Source organism: Panulirus ornatus, chromosome 31, assembly GCF_036320965.1.
Source record: "Panulirus ornatus isolate Po-2019 chromosome 31, ASM3632096v1, whole genome shotgun sequence".
Lineage (NCBI taxonomy): Eukaryota > Metazoa > Arthropoda > Malacostraca > Decapoda > Palinuridae > Panulirus > Panulirus ornatus.
Window position 1 is genome coordinate 3,040,641 of NC_092254.1, and position 16,443 is coordinate 3,057,083.

At 37.1% G+C, this 16,443-nt stretch overlaps 1 protein-coding gene across 6 annotated transcripts in view; it reads right to left on the minus strand.

Annotated features, from left to right (window-relative positions):
* The window catches only part of ck (myosin-VIIa ck), an 85,530-nt gene that overhangs the window by 32,258 nt on the left and 36,829 nt on the right, over positions 1-16,443 (minus strand). For 4 of the 6 annotated variants that reach the window (XM_071680329.1, XM_071680327.1, XM_071680325.1 and 1 more), the window contains 9 exons: positions 15,002-15,132; positions 13,763-13,947; positions 13,168-13,378; positions 12,049-12,184; positions 11,338-11,463; positions 5,029-5,171; positions 2,512-2,667; positions 2,092-2,282; positions 908-1,082 (listed from right to left, as the gene is read on the minus strand). In XM_071680329.1, coding sequence (XP_071536430.1) covers positions 908-1,082; positions 2,092-2,282; positions 2,512-2,667; positions 5,029-5,171; positions 11,338-11,463; positions 12,049-12,184; positions 13,168-13,378; positions 13,763-13,947; positions 15,002-15,132 — 1,454 coding nt within the window. The remainder of the gene's footprint in view (positions 1-907; positions 1,083-2,091; positions 2,283-2,511; positions 2,668-5,028; positions 5,172-11,337; positions 11,464-12,048; positions 12,185-13,167; positions 13,379-13,762; positions 13,948-15,001; positions 15,133-16,443) is intronic. The other 2 variants (XM_071680328.1, XM_071680326.1) reach the window with 1 other exon arrangement.

A 16,443-nucleotide genomic window follows, 5' to 3' on the forward strand; every position in this document is an offset into this window, starting at 1 on the left:
ATTAAAAACTGCCAAAGCACTTACTAGGATACTAAATAATAAAAAAGAATGCATAAACACTAACAGTCAACCACCTCTCATAATCTACTGTCATTCTAAAACCACATTAATTACCTAATTTACTTCTACACACTCTTTAACACATTTCCATAGTTTGCCCTTCATCAGAAGAGCCACTTCCTCCTTTACACTTGCCCTCTATCTAAAGCCAAACTTTATCCTTCCATAAACATTTCCGAACCATTCTACCCAATTCTCCTTCAACTTTGCTTCCCTCTGAGCCAGAACATCTAAGTTCCTTTCACTAAACATAATACCTGGCACCTACTGCTCCCTTTTTCCATTCTAGTTACATCCATGCATATTTCTAAGCTTCTATGACTAAGCAGTTAGCATGGCTGACCAAAATTTCCCACAAGGGACCACCCAGGTTCAAATCTTGGGTATGGTGGCAGCCCACAGCTCACATCTGGCTGTTCATCTTCCCCTCAGGTTGTTCAATAAACTGGGTACTTGGCTTTGGCTAAGATATATACACCTGTCAGTAACATAAATGAGATGGCCTTGATCAGAGCATTCAGCTGTCTGTGTCATCTTGGCTTAAATTAAAAACTTTAAGCCTTAGGAGACAAATTCTTGCTTGGTTCTTTCTCCAGTTCCTGTTTTTGAAAAGTGATAATACAGACAGATGGTTTCCCAAACCTCACTCTCACTCTTATCACTTGCCTCTTATGACATGTGAGAGATACATGGAAAGAATTCTCACTTATCTATCCCCATAGATAAAACCAACATCGTATCTAAACAGAATTGCCAATAAAAAATCTTGAAGTCAAGATTTTCTTTCACATACCAATATTTCACATCAACTGGTAAACAATGTGTAAACTTATCAACTATGACCTACTTGCAATGATACAGCATGACCTCGAAGATGCCTGAAGCGGTGTGAGACAACCCTAGAGCGAATAAGGGCCTGGAGTCTCATGTAACCAACACGCATGTTCTGGTACCGTCTCTTCTGAGCATGGGCACGGTAGTACTTCTGAATGATGACAGCACTTTCTCGCATTCTCTGGAACCTGATGTTGATATTTCCATTAGACTATTTCGAAAAACCCTGCAACAGCAGGTAAAAAGTCATGATAAAATTAAACAATCTCTGAAACTCTGGTTTACGATATACTCTAAAGACAGCTGTGCATAGTATCATACAGTAGGACAAAGCTAACCTACATTTATATCTTTTTTTCTAAGAAGCCACAATAGAGATTTCAACCCTGAAATTTCATCTGAGCTTCACATATGTAAAACCACTCAGACATTTCTTGAACATAAAGTAGCATAGCCTTTCATGACTATTCATGTGCTTCTTCCCATACCTGTATCTCAAACTAGTGCCATCAGACCTTGCTCCCTCATTCTCAATCTATCACAACACTGACTTCTATATATCTGCATGCATCTCTCACATCAGAGCCAACAAACTCTTCACTCCCACTCATCTCCAGCCTCCACTCTATTCTTGCACTCAAAAACCACAACCAGAATTCTTGCTCACTCTCCCTCCATCTCAACAAATCCTATTACTGATGACCTGAGAACAACATTTCAAAATTCAGAAGTACTGTACGTATTTAACATCCTCTCATCGTTCTGTCATGAACCTTCAAAATTTATAATGAAGTACTAATATCTTCCCCCTTTCTTCAAACAAGGTTACCTTACCAGACATTGTATGTGCTTGCTTGTCCCACCTTAGCAAAATGGCATGAGAAACTGAGCCCTTGAGAAAAATACTCACTTAGCAGACATACCATTATATTCTGCTATAAACTTTGCTTATCAATTACCTTTCTTTCATATTACAGTAATTAGCCTAAGAGTTAGAGTCTATCCTTGAGAATGGGCATCCTAACCTTTCACAGGCTTGTGGGGTAGGAGAAGGGAGCCCAATTTCTGCAATATCAAATCCTCAAGAAGATGCATGTGCACATGATCCATCCATGTAAAGGGAATGACGTTAACAATAACTGATAGATGACAGTGATTAATCCACAAATGATGTTCATCATTCTCCTACTCACTCACCTCCGCCTGTAATACCATCCTCGGACACATCGCTGCAGAATTGTGATCTTCTTAGTTAGAACTCTGTCTCTTTCTTGTTCGAGGAAGAGGTCATGGGCATCCTTAAGGAAGACCTTTGTATGTCCTAGCTGGTAGTCTGCCCGACCTAAGACTTGTTGGCAAATCTTGCTTGTGGCAGCTTGGCAGTCCACCTGATATATCATACATAATGAATGAGGCATCAATTAATTAAGGACCAGCATTACTTAACTGAAACTAATTTATTAAGAAAATCTTCATTGAAAAAATATTGAACTATAACCTACATGAACTTGTCTCTCTAGCTTCTCACTCCCTCAAGGAACCTCCTTCCGGATTCTCTATCTTTCTTTGTTCATTATTAGCTTATTTTCCTCTCACATAAACTTCCTAGTAGCTTACCTTATGTGCAGGAGGACAGCCATTAATGAGGAATCGGTATCTCTCCACAAACTCTCTGAAAGTGTGCCGGATTGGATACCCTGCCCGTCGTATCCTGATAGTCTCCATCATTCCAGAATAACGAAGTTGGCGGCAACATAATTCACGATCAAACATCTACAATACAAAAGTAATATTGAGATAAAAATACAGCATTTTGAAAAACTACAGTACCTGTTATCATACCACAGTAGCTTAACATATGAAATAACCACAATGCTATGTTAGCATAGGATAAGGGTAACATTATGCATCCACATTTTGAAAACCTGAGTATAATCAAAGGTGGTTATCAAATTACAAAATTCACAAATGATCCCTTTCATTTCAAGCAAACAGTATGTTCAGTCAGTTTTTACAATGGGAAATCAATCAAGAGAACTAAAGCATTACACATAAGCATTATATCTCACTACTTATTCATATTTATATCTATTTATATTTATTTATTTATTTATTTTACTTTGTCGCTGTCTCCCGCGTTCACGAGGTAGCGCAAGGAAACAGACGGAAGAAATGGCCCAACCCACCCCCATACACATGTATATACATACACGTCCACACACGCAAATATACATACCTATACATCTCAATGTACACATATACATACACACACAGACACATACATATATACCCATGCACACAATTCACACTGTCTGCCTTTATTCATTCCCATCGCCACCTCGCCACACATGGAATACCATCCCCCTCCCCCCCTCATGTGTGCGAGGTAGTGCTAGGAAAAGACAACAAAGGCCCCATTCGTTCACACTCAGTCTCTAGCTGTCATGCAATAATGCCCGAAAACACAGCTCCCTTTCCACATCCAGGCCCCACACAACTTTCCATGGTTTACCCCAGATGCTTCACATGCCCTGATTCAATCCACTGACAGCACGTCAACCCCGGTATACCACATCGATCCAATTCACTCTATTACTTGCCTGCCTTTCACCCTCCTGCATGTTCAGGCCCCGATCACTCAAAATCTTTTTCACTCCATCTTTCCACCTCCAATTTGGTCTCCCACTTCTCCTCGTTCCCTCCACCTCCGACACATATATCCTCTTGGTCAATCTTTCCTCACTCATTCTCTCCACGTGCCCAAACCATTTCAAAACACCCTCTTCGGTTCTCTCAACCATGCTCTTTTTATTTCCACACATCTCTCTTACCCTTACATTACTTACTCGATGAAACAACCTCACACCACACATTGTCCTCAAACATCTCATTTCCAGCACATCCACCCTCCTGCGCACAACTCTATCCATAGCCCACGCCTCGCAACCATACAACATTGTTGGAACCACTATTCCTTCAAACATACCCATTTTTGCTTTCCGAGATAATGTTCTCGACTTCCACACACTCTTCAAGGCTCCCAGGATTTTCGCCCCCTCCTCCACCATATGATTCACTTCCGCTTCCATAGTCCCATCCGCTGCCAGATCCACTCCCAGATATCTAAAACACTTTACTTCCTCCAGTTTTTCTCCATTCAAACTTATCTCCCAATTGACTTGACCCTCAACCCTACTGTACCTAATAACCTTGCTCTTATTCACATTTACTCTTAACTTTCTTCTTTCACACACTTTACCAAACTCAGTCACCAGCTTCTGCAGTTTCTCACATGAAACTTATTCTACATTTATATCTTTCATTTTATATTTTGCTCTTACTGCCTATATGAAGTAGCATTACTAACATATGTCTATACCAGAAACAATTATCATGGAGACTGAAATCCAAGTGAATATGAAACTCATGTGGTTCAAGGTAAGAATAGGTTAAAAAGTAAAATAGCAGTAAAGATTGATATCTTGCACAGTATAGCTGTAATCAAGAGGATACGAAAATAAGAAAAAGGATGTAAGAAGGATATACAATGTGAAGGAATCATTAGAAATGTCCATGCATGAAAGATTTTTGATTGGCAAAGCATAAAAAATCTGTATGGATGACAACAGACTGGTCAATACAATATACAAAGGCACAACAAAATGTTCTTGGAGATGAGGTAGACCACAGAAGAAAAGGATACATGTAATGAGAGAACTGATTTGGTCTAAGGATATTTCATATGAAGATGCTACAGGGAGGACCCAGTGGGAAAGGATATAATGGAAGTATTTTGTGTATGGAGGTGGTGTATACAGAAAAGTTGATCTCACTTGACAAAACAACTTGAAGTGCAAAGTGAAAAATGAGGTTGTACGTTACAAGTGTGGAAGTCTGTTTCACTCTGACACACTAGGCATGGGTTGTGGATGTGTGAGTGAATTTCAGAGGCTGTAAGTACTTGATTCATCTCATTAGAGATGAGAATAGAATGATGTTGTTAGAGACAACAGAAAGGAAGTTTGAATAAGATATGAATCTTTTCTTTAACATCTTATAAAGTTTAAGAATGCATAAAACAAAGAAACAAGAGCAACTAGTGTGTTATAAATACTAACTTATCATATTACTCACCATTGGTTTTTTAAACTCATTAGGCTTGATACAACGTATGAAGAAAGGTTGGCATGAAAGGAGAGTCTTCATCAGCATGTCTAGAGACTTCTTAAATTGAGCAGACAGGGTTGGTGCCCTCTTTCTTGTTTCTGACCCCATTCCTACAGGAAATGAAAGAAACATGGTGAAGTGATACAAGGGTGGTGGTTGTAAAAAGTCAGCTGGATAGTAGGTGACTAAAAACTACACAATACCTCCACTGCCAAAATGACAACCACTACCATTGACATAAAATATGGCTAAAGGCTGGGATCAAGAATATTAATCACTTACTATCTATACATTAGCTGAAAATTCAAACCAAATTTTGATGATTCAGCATGAGCACATGTGAAGGAGTGCAATACAAGTAAGAGATATTAGTGGGGGTCAAGATAAAATTGCCTTATAAGGAATTTGTATGAATCTTTCCCTCCTGCTCTACTTTTCCAAGAGAAGGAGCAGAGAAAGGGGCCAAGCAAGGATTTCCTGCTAAGGCTCAGTCATATGTTCTTGACGCTACCCTGCTAATGCGGGAAATGGCAAATATGTATGAAAAATAAATTTTTCACATTTCTAATACGTATATCAGAATATGTACATGTATGGGCGTTTATGTATAGATATGTGTATATGAGTGGATGGGCCATTCTTCGTCTGTTTCCTGGCAGTACCTCACTGATGCAAAAAATGGTGATCAAGTAAGATGAAAAAAAAAATTATAATACAAGAGCAAATAGGTCATCCTATTCAATGCATTAAGACCTACAATTAGTAGGAATTTCTGGCCAATTAGATGCATATAGGAATATGCTTTCTGGATTACCAAATATACATCTGACAATCTATGAATGATTCTTATCCATCAGTATATATCTAGAAGTTAAAAAGGAAGTAAACTGTTGAAACATTAAATGTGTTGTTTACTACTGCTACGGCTATGACTTTTACTAACACTGCTACTACTACTACTACTAGTTGCTGCTGTTGCCATACTATTACTACTGTACTGCTACTATCAAAACATCCCATTCTCACCCAGGTGAGACCTAAACATTCCACTACCACATTACACAGAAACCTCACACCACACATTCTGGATGGCTTTAGCCAACCACAAATCCCCTCTCACACAGTGCTAGTAGCAAAAGACATCAAAAAAAGCACTCCACACTATTCATCAAACATACCCTCACATGAAAAATACTTGACAACACATAAAAAATGACAACAAAAAAAATGGTTGACTAACCTCACTGTCAGCCACCACAGCAGAGTCAACCACAAACGCCACACTTCTAAACTCTCAAGCTCTACAGTGAGGTCCCCTAGGGAGCTATTTTTCCCCCCAACTCTCTTCTAATTGTTACTACATAATCCCCCTTTGTCCAAACGAACCAAAAGGAGTAAATGTTGTCTCATATGCATATTACTTCACAACGGCATCAGAGCAGCCCACCACTGCATAACTAATGATATCCCTACACCATACATCTTTGATAATAAAATGCTTGCATCTCCAAAGGAATCCATCATCACTCTCTTAACCTTATTAACATCGTAACCTAAGAGACAAATCCAACCTTCATCTCTGTATCGCCCTTAACGATCAAAAAGCCCCAGTCAGCAAAACACCAATGGGTACACAAGTCACATAAGACACACACACGACATTTACCACTGTACCAAGAACATCAACACGAAGTCCAAAAACAAACTAAGCATACTCAGAACATTCACTGTTGGAAGGTGGAAGAAATAATGGTTATGTAAACAGTTAAAAAGCTTAGTAGGAATAATGTCAAATTAAATGACGTCATTACTTGTTTGTTCCCAAATCTACCTTACTAAGGTGGCAGAAACAATTGCGTAGAGAAAAATTCTTACAGCTACAGTTACTCCCTGCACAGTTATGTTTTGGGCATATTCCAACATAATACCTACAAATAAAATTCAGGTCTGCCACAATGACATTCTAAAGCATCTTCTGAAGGTCTTATATGTGTTAGTTCCTTACTCATATTCTTTGCCAACCATATGAAATGCATATATGTTTTAAGAAGAAACAATCCATAGCTCAAAATAAGAAAATGGAAATCTAAACAAGGAATGATATGGCAAGCTTGCCATACACTATCCAGTTGTATCTTTTAGTGTGACCTCTAGAAGATAAGTGTGGGTGGTGCAGCCAGCACCAAAATCATTTAAGGTAGCTGATACCTGTTAGCATATATAATCTTTTTTCTAAAGCTTGTTTATTGTTTCCCACCTTGGCAAGGTAGCATATGGAGATCACCGAGCCATAAACAAATATATAGAAATGCATATACAAGCATGCTTTTGTAATCTACTGCTCATGTGGAGACATTTCATGGTAAATTAATACTACTGCGAAATCATCTAATCTTAACTGTTTCATCCTAAAACAAAACTACGATTAGTTGGTTATAATTATGATCAAAGCTTTCATGTTATCAATTCATTTTTCTGACCGCATAACATTACATGTGAGTCCCTATTACTTTCTTCCTCCCCACCCTTATACCTCCTCCTTTCCTTCCATCTCCCTCAGTCTGTCTCTTGTTCATTTGCTTTCTTATTCTCTTTCTCTTTTGTAACCAAGATCCAAGAAAACACCACATATTTAGGAAATACATAAATTAATATATTTATAAAAAAAAAAAAAGGGGGTGACTGTGTTGTTGACTGGTTGGTAAGGATATCTAATGTATGTATGGCTCATGGTGAAGTGCCTGAGGATTGGCAGAATGCATGCATAGTGCCATTGTACAAAGGCAAAGGGGATAAAGGTGAATGCTCAAATTACAAAGGTATAAGTTTGTTGAGTATTCCTGGGAAATTATATGGGAGGGTATTGATTGAGAGGGTGAAGGCATGTACAGAGCATCAGATTGGGGAAGAGCAGTGTGGTTTCAGAAGTGATAGAGGATGTGTGGATCAGGTGTTTGCTTTGAAGAATGTAAGTGAGAAATACTTAGAAAAACAAATGGATTTGTATGTAGCATTTATGGATCTGGAGAAGGCATATGATAGAGTTGATAAAGATGCTCTGTGGAAGGTATTAAGAATATATGGTGTGGGAGGCAAGTTGCCAGAAGCAGTGAAAAGTTTTTATCCAGGATGTAAGGCATGTGTACGAGTAGGAAGAGAGGAAAGTGATTGGTTCTCAGTGAATGTCGGTTTGCAGCAGGGGTGCATGATGTCTCCATGGTTGTTAGGGAGGTGAATGCAAGAGTTTTGGAGAGAGGAGCAAGTATGCAGTCTGTTGTGGATGAGAGGGCTTGGGAAGCGAATCAGTTGTTGTTCGCTGATGATACAGCACTGGTGGCTGATTCATGTGAGAAACTGCAGAAGCTGGTGACTGAGTTTGGTAAATTGTGTGAAAGAAGAAAGCTGAGAGTAAATATGAATAAGAGCAAGGTTATTAGGTTTTTTTTTTTTTTTTTTTTTTTTTTTTTTTTCAAAAGAAGGAACAGAAAATTGGGCCAGGTGAGGGTATTCCCTCAAAGGCCCAGTCCTCTGTTCTTAATGCTACCTCGCTAACGCGGGAAATGGCGAATAGTTTAAAAGAAAGAAAAGAAAGGAAATGTATATGTAGGTATATGTTGAAATGTATAGGTATGTATGTGTGTGTGTGGATGCATATGTATATACATGTGTATGTGGGTGGGTTGGGCCATTCTTTCGTCTGTTTCCTTGCGCTACCTCACTAACGTGGGAGACAGCGACAAAATATAATAGATTTTTTTTTTTTTTTTTTTTTTTCATACTATTCGCCATTTCCCGCATTAGCGAGGTAGCGCTAAGAACAGAGGACTGGGCCTTTGAGGGAATATCCTCACCTGGCCCCCTTCTCTGTTCCTTCTTTTGGAAAAAAAAAATAAAAAAAAAAAAAATAAAAAAAAAAAATATAATAGATAAGATAAATAAATAAAATAATAAATCGGCCAGTCAGATGAACCAACAAAGAACCAAAAATTTGTCCATAATGTAATTCTATGACCTGATTGAACCTGGAAATGTATTGGAAGGTGATGGCTTTACCATCTCCAGTATCACTGTAACAGTAAGTAAATAATTTAAAACTTTCAGCATCATTGAAAAAGTGTATAAACATTAAAAAGTGTATAAACATTAACATGGATAAAGTTCAAGAAATAAATATAATTTCATATGAAAATAAAAGACCATGTTTTGAAAAGGGATTCTACATTTTTTTTTACATAACTGATTCAAAAACACCATGTTCATGTGAGGATGTAACACAATCAACATTTAATTGTATCAACCTTGTAGTATTACAATTATACTAGTTCCAGAAACACAAGAGGATGGAACATCCCTGCTAGAATTGCAGAGGGCAAGAGTGTTAGAAGATGGTAATATCAGACTGAGAGTAATGTATACCAATGTTGAAGGATTAACAATTCACTGATTATAATAACAAATTATTAACAAATTCACAGATTATAATATATAGGGGAAAGAGCACATAACATTACTAGAGTTGTGGAGGATAAGCTTACCACTGAGTTGAGCTCACCTGTTCTGCCCAGAAGGTACATGATATCAAGAAAGGAATGAGAAAGTAAAGGAGAGGATTAACCCCTTACTAAAAGAGAACTTGAAGTTTCAAGAAACAGTGGAATATGGCCAAATCAGACAATACATAAAAGGAATAGCAATTGTAGTGAAGAAGAGAATATTGGTATTATCACTATATATTCCTGCAAAGAATTGCAATGAACTTAAATGAACATATAATGATAACAATGAAGGAACAATTACAAAGATTCATGAAGCAGTGAAACACTCTTCTTTGAGGTGGTTAGAGTAGTGATAATGAGGGATTAGAATCATAAAGATCCAGACTGGGAGAATTTGAATTCTCTTAGTGACAGAGGATCAGGGAAAAATGAGTTTTTAAGAGTGTATATATGAAAACATCAAATACCATCATGTCATGGAGCACATTAGGATGAGAATGACTGATACACCATCATTACTGGATTCTTATCTTTACTCATACTTACCATGGATACTAACAATATAAGATACAACAGTTGGAAGAGGAGATCATGTAATGCTCAAGTTTGAATGTGTAGTTGAAGAGGACATTAAAAGAGAAGAGATGAAGCATGAAATAAAGTGAACAGCTCATCCACTATGTAAATCTCAATAATTTTCACGGTATCAGATTGGGAAACAAAATTCAGTAACCAGGAACCAAGGCTTTTAATTCAGTGGCTATGAGAAATTTACAATAACAGAGTGGAGACATGGGTACCTTAGTCCTCAAATACAGGGGGAATGATGATAAAAAGGAAGGAACAGTTTCATCAAAATGTCATCATAAAGCAAAGGAGCTTCATTGAGCAGTGACCAAGATACAGATGGCACTCCAGCCAGCTAGTATTTGTGTGATATCACAGAGCACAAAATGAGTACAGCACAATAAGAAAAGAGGAAAAAACAATGAAAAGAATATTGTGGACTAGGCAGGTGAAAATCTAGAACCAAAACTTTTCCATAAATTCATCAGGAGTCAATTGCCGGTTAAGGAGCAGCTTAACTTGGGAGTACATAATATTCCTATGCCAGAGTCCTATATCAAGAGAATCCTTAAAGAGACAAACTGTCTGTTAGCATATATCAGAACAGCTTTCAAGTATATGGATGAGGAAATATCTAGCAAACTATTCATATCCTACGTAAGGCTAGAACAAGAATATGCTTTTTAAGTTTCGTCACCACACCAAAAGAACAAAGTTCATATAGGAGGGCAACAAAGGTGGTACCAGAAATAAAATAGCTTAGGGGTGACCTGATCACAACCTTTAAGTCTTAAAAGAGATCAATGGCATGGACAGGTCTTTGAGAGATGTAGAATTCAAGCAACCATAGAACATAATATGAACTTAGTAAAAACCTTGTAAATATGGATGTAAAGAAGTACTTTTATATTATAAGTGGTGGATGAATCGAACAGACTGACTGAGGACATGGTTAATACAGATAGCATACAAAATATCTTGTATACCGAGGCTATTTGGAAAATGAGGAATATTGTGATAAGACATTATGTGTTCAACTCTGTATCTCCAGTATCTCTACTGACTTTTGACTCTGTTTCCGTTTAAATCACAAGCATCAAGCATGGAAAGCCTGTCAGTTCAAACACACACTCACAGAAAATAATTCTTTGGAACCTAAAAATGGTGTTTTAATAGAAACCCCACAGAAAAAACAAAGTTTGCTGAGGTTGACCTTTTACATTGAAGGCAGTGTTACCTATGTCCTCAACGAAGAGGTGCTGGAGGAACTTGTTGGTTGTGTTGTGGATGAGTTGGAGCAGGTCAGCACTAAAGGTGTCTCTGTTCTTTTCCAAAAATCCTGCAATATCATTAACACATTTAGGATGCAAAAGCATGAATGCACTGAGAAACATAAGGTATTTCTTTAGTGATAAACACATGATGACAATCAAAACATTGGTCAAATGTACGATGTTTACACCCACTCCAATGGAATATTAAACCCAACTGAGGGGTTACTGTACAACCATGAATTAGAGACATATCTCCCTAATGAGAAAAAAGCATTCTTATAAAACTGTTAATTAAACCAATGATAGTAAAATCATCGACTGAAGCAGCTTTACATACATTTCAGTCAAAGGACTTTTTCAAAATAAATTACATATGTAACTGTGATCATTAAATTAGTGCATTATTTCCAATAATGTGTACAATCTGCCTGCTGTGAGACTGTACAGATTAGTAGAATGTAGTTTAGGACAGAATAATATCAAAACCTTTTTTTTTTCTTTTTACAAAACATACTGCTTCATATCCAAACAAACTTTAATTACAAAATACCAAAAAAGACTTTGACTTGTATTCACTATGTTAACAATTAACTTAAGCACTAACTCCTTGACATACCACATGATTAAATATGTTGACTGGGATTACATACCTCTGGTGTCATAAAAGACAACACCAGCAAAGTGATTAATCCCAAAGGAAGCATTCAGGTCTGACTTGGGTTTTAAGTACTGCTTATGTCGTGAATGTTGCTTGTGAAGTTTCTGCAGCATGGTTTGATCAGTGCCCTAAAGAAAGAAGAGGAACTTACAGTTGATAAGACACCTATATCTAAGTCCACACAGTAATAGCTCCATTCAAATATGCTTCATATTAAACATGCGCACCTGATTACAATACATATATTCAAAGATCATATTAAAGGTGTGTCATGCCTGTCAAATACAACAAAAAATCATTTGATTATCAGAATAAAATTACAATGAAAAGTTAAAAGTTTTGTTCAGCATGAAACAGAATTTTTTCCAAGCTGGAATACTTTTCTAAAGCTCAGAATGAACCTGCTGGAATGGTTTGAAGATCTATTGAACTAGATCACTCATTACTCTGAAAGGACAAATAGTGTGGGTTGGTTAAATATGACAACCATCTGAGGTAATGCTGGTGTCATCTGGTGTCTTCAGAAAATGAGCGATTTATTTACGTGTCTCATATGTGGATAAAAACCAGGATCTAATTTCTTTAGGTGATTTAGTTTTCCCAATCTCATTTAAAATAAAACTTTTAAATGATGCATCATCCAATCTGGTAAACAAACATATATATCCTCAGTTCACATAAAATGCTCAAAAAAGCATAAAGTCCATAATTTTCACTCAAATAAGCCATTTGATGAAAAGTAGAATTTCTCTTTTTACAAAATTATCTAAATAAGGACTCTAGAAAGAGAAAGTTGTGCTTCCTTAACAGCTACCTGCATATTTTACTTATTCATTTGTCAGTAAAAATTTATACTGAAAGACTCCTTTCTTGCATGCAGCAGCAAAAGAAGGAAAAGGAAGGTTTCAATGTGTGAATGAGATGGAAGGGAATTTAGATGAAGAAAATTTTTCACCTTGACAAAACTTGAACTCTTCATCCATTAGAGCCATGATATTAAATTACCTGATAGCAATTAGTTGAAGTGTGTAATGACGATCAAAGGTTAGGATGGTGTCAATGTGTAAATGAGATAAAAGGGTTAAGATGAATAAAGAGAAAGATTTCTCACCTTTGGAAACTTGGACTCTTCATCCACCAGAGCCATGATATTGAGTTGCTTGATGGCAATTAAGTCAAGTGTGTCTTGGTTATCAACAAACTCTATATGCTGCCAATTAATGTTCTCAGAGTTGTACTCTTCTTGTTCCAACTTGAAGATATGATGTACAAAGAACTGCTGCAGATTCTCATTGGCGTAGTTAATACAGAACTGTTCAAAGCTGTTGAGTGTAAAACTCAGAGTAATGGAATAAAGAATTATATGTGTTCATGGTTTTAAAAACTTGTGTGAGAGTTTGTTTTATTTTCAATATAATCCATAAAACCAAAAACCACAGCCACCAATCTGACTATCATTAAACATTTTACAGCACATGACATCACATAACAAACAAATGTAACATATTTATGAAAAAACTCAGGATGTGTAAAAATAATATACAGTTATAAGAGAATTTATATTCTAGTTGATGGCTTAACCATTTGTAATCCACACATTATGCTAAATTCCATTAAGAGAACTACTGAGGTAAAAACTTGAGTTATTTCCACAATGCTTGACATATGGCAAGTCAGCATACCCTATCCTATTAAGTTATAAATACCTGTTGGTTTTGAAGTTCTCAAAGCCAAAGATATCAAGAACACCAATTGATGTTCTGAATGTTGCCTTTGGCTTGAAGATAGCAGCATTCACTTTGCTTACAATCCAGATGAAGAGTCGCCCATATATGCCTTTTACAAATGCATCACGTACGTCAGTTGCCTGACTTTGACTTAGATGAGATACCTGAAAAATTGTAGCATTAAGTCTAGAAAATGAAAAGCAGTATAATACTATGAAAGCTATTATATTGAAAATAAAAGCCAAATAATACATACAAACACATCCAGGGAATATGGTATCATATCTTATTTCAAATTTGAAGTCCTGGGCAACCATCAGAACTTAAGAGAAAAGTAATATCAGTAAAATATCTACTGAATCTACTCAAATGAGAAGGTCTATGGGAAATTTATTTTTCTTTTTATGTACCTAACCACCTTTCCAACTGCAGCAAGTCACATGAGGCATAAACAATGGCCCTTCTTATGCAAGTGCAATCTCTAACTGTTGTGTAGAATAAACCAAAACCAGAGCCCACCATCCAATGCCAAGCTCCATTGATCACTCGATCGTTCTGCCCACTGAGAGTACATTGTCCCCATATACTACATCAGCCTAATTCATTATATCCAGTGTAAGCCTCTTTGCTTCCTGAATATTCAGACCACACCTCAAAGCCTCCTTCACTTCATCCTTCCATATCCCTTTTCACTCACTACCCCCCCAACTTTTCCCTCCACTTTTGACACATAGTTGGACATATCTTCTGAGTCAGTCTTCCTTCACTTTTCCATATGCCTAAAACATTTCCACTAAATCTGTAGGGCCCTTACAATAAGACTGCATTTAACAACAAATTTCCTCTTTGATACTTTCATTCCTTACATAATCATTCTGTCTCATACCACATTTCATTTTCAACTTAACCACCCTTTCTCTTTCCTCTACATTCAAGGAGCAAGAATCACACCCATGCAACATCGTCAAGGCAATATGATATCATTTCTATGGATAACAGTTGTAATGCCAATCTGAATCAAATCTAACCATAAGTCATGAGCATTTCAATCCAGTAATCAACTACCATGATTGATCTATAATTACAACAAATTATGACAAAACTTGGTCACTGATATCTATTCACCAAATCAATAATTAAATCAATCTAGAGATTCATTATTGATAAAGATCTATATCTCAAAAACAGGAGTAATGTCTAAGTGATAGAAATACTTACCACAGTTTCACCCTGTGCAAAGATAGTCCGAGTAGTGAGAGCTTCCTTCATGGCCCGAGGTTCAACACCCAGAAATCTTGCTACTCGAACCATTGATGTTGTATCTGGAATCTCTGAAGCATCTAAGTTATCTGTAGGGATTCAAGGGGATCATTTAAGGAATATCTTGAATGCAGACCCAAAATGGTACATCTTGTAACAGCCTAATTACAGTGCTTATTTTTAGCAAGAAAAAAAAAAAGACAATATTATTCAACGAAAAAAGCATATGAAGGAGCACTCATTGTTATAACCAATGCTGTATCATAAACATCCTATGAAGCCTAATAAAACAACAAATGCATTACTCACTGATACATGTCAAAATGATGTCAAATAAAAATTCAAATGGGCAAATGAGAGTTGGGGTGAGAGAGTATCATTAAATTTTAGGGAGAATAAAAAGATGTTCTGGAAGGAGGTAAATAAAGTGCGTAAGACAAGGGAGCAAATGGAAACTTCAGTGAAGGGCGCAAATGGGGAGGTGATAACAAGTAGTGGTGATGTTAGAAGGAGATGGAGTGAGTATTTTGAAGGTTTGTTGAATGTGTTTGATGATAGAGTGGCAGATATAGGGTGTTTTGGTCGAGGTGGTGTGCAAAGTGAGAGGGTTAGGGAAAATGATTTGGTAAACAGAGAAGAGGTAGTGAAAGCTTTGCGGAAGATGAAAGCCGGCAAGGCAGCAGGTTTGGATGGTATTGCAGTGGAATTTATTAAAAAAGGGGGTGACTGTATTATTGACTGGTTGGTAAGGTTATTTAATGTATGTATGACTCATGGTGAGGTGCCTGAGGATTGGCGGAATGCATGCATAGTGCCATTGTACAAAGGCAAAGGGGATAAGAGTGAGTGCTCAAATTACAGAGGTATAAGTTTGTTGAGTATTCCTGGTAAATTATATGGGAGGGTATTGATTGAGAGGGTGAAGGCATGTACAGAGCATCAGATTGGGGAAGAGCAGTGTGGTTTCAGAAGTGGTAGAGGATGTGTGGATCAGGTGTTTGCTTTGAAGAATGTATGTGAGAAATACTTAGAAAAGCAAATGGATTTGTATGTAGCATTTATGGATCTGGAGAAGGCATATGATAGAGTTAATAGAGATGCTCTGTGGAAGGTATTAAGAATATATGGTGTGGGAGGAAAGTTGTTAGAAGCAGTGAAAAGTTTTTATCGAGGATGTAAGGCATGTGTACGTGTAGGAAGAGAGGAAAGTGATTGGTTCTCAGTGAATGTAGGTTTGCGGCAGGGGTGTGTGATGTCTCCATGGTTGTTTAATTTGTTTATGGATGGGGTTGTTAGGGAGGTAAATGCAAGAGTTTTGGAAAGAGGGGCAAGTATGAAGTCTGTTGGGGATGAGAGAGCTTGGGAAGTGAGTCAGTTGTTGTTCGCTGATGATACAGCGC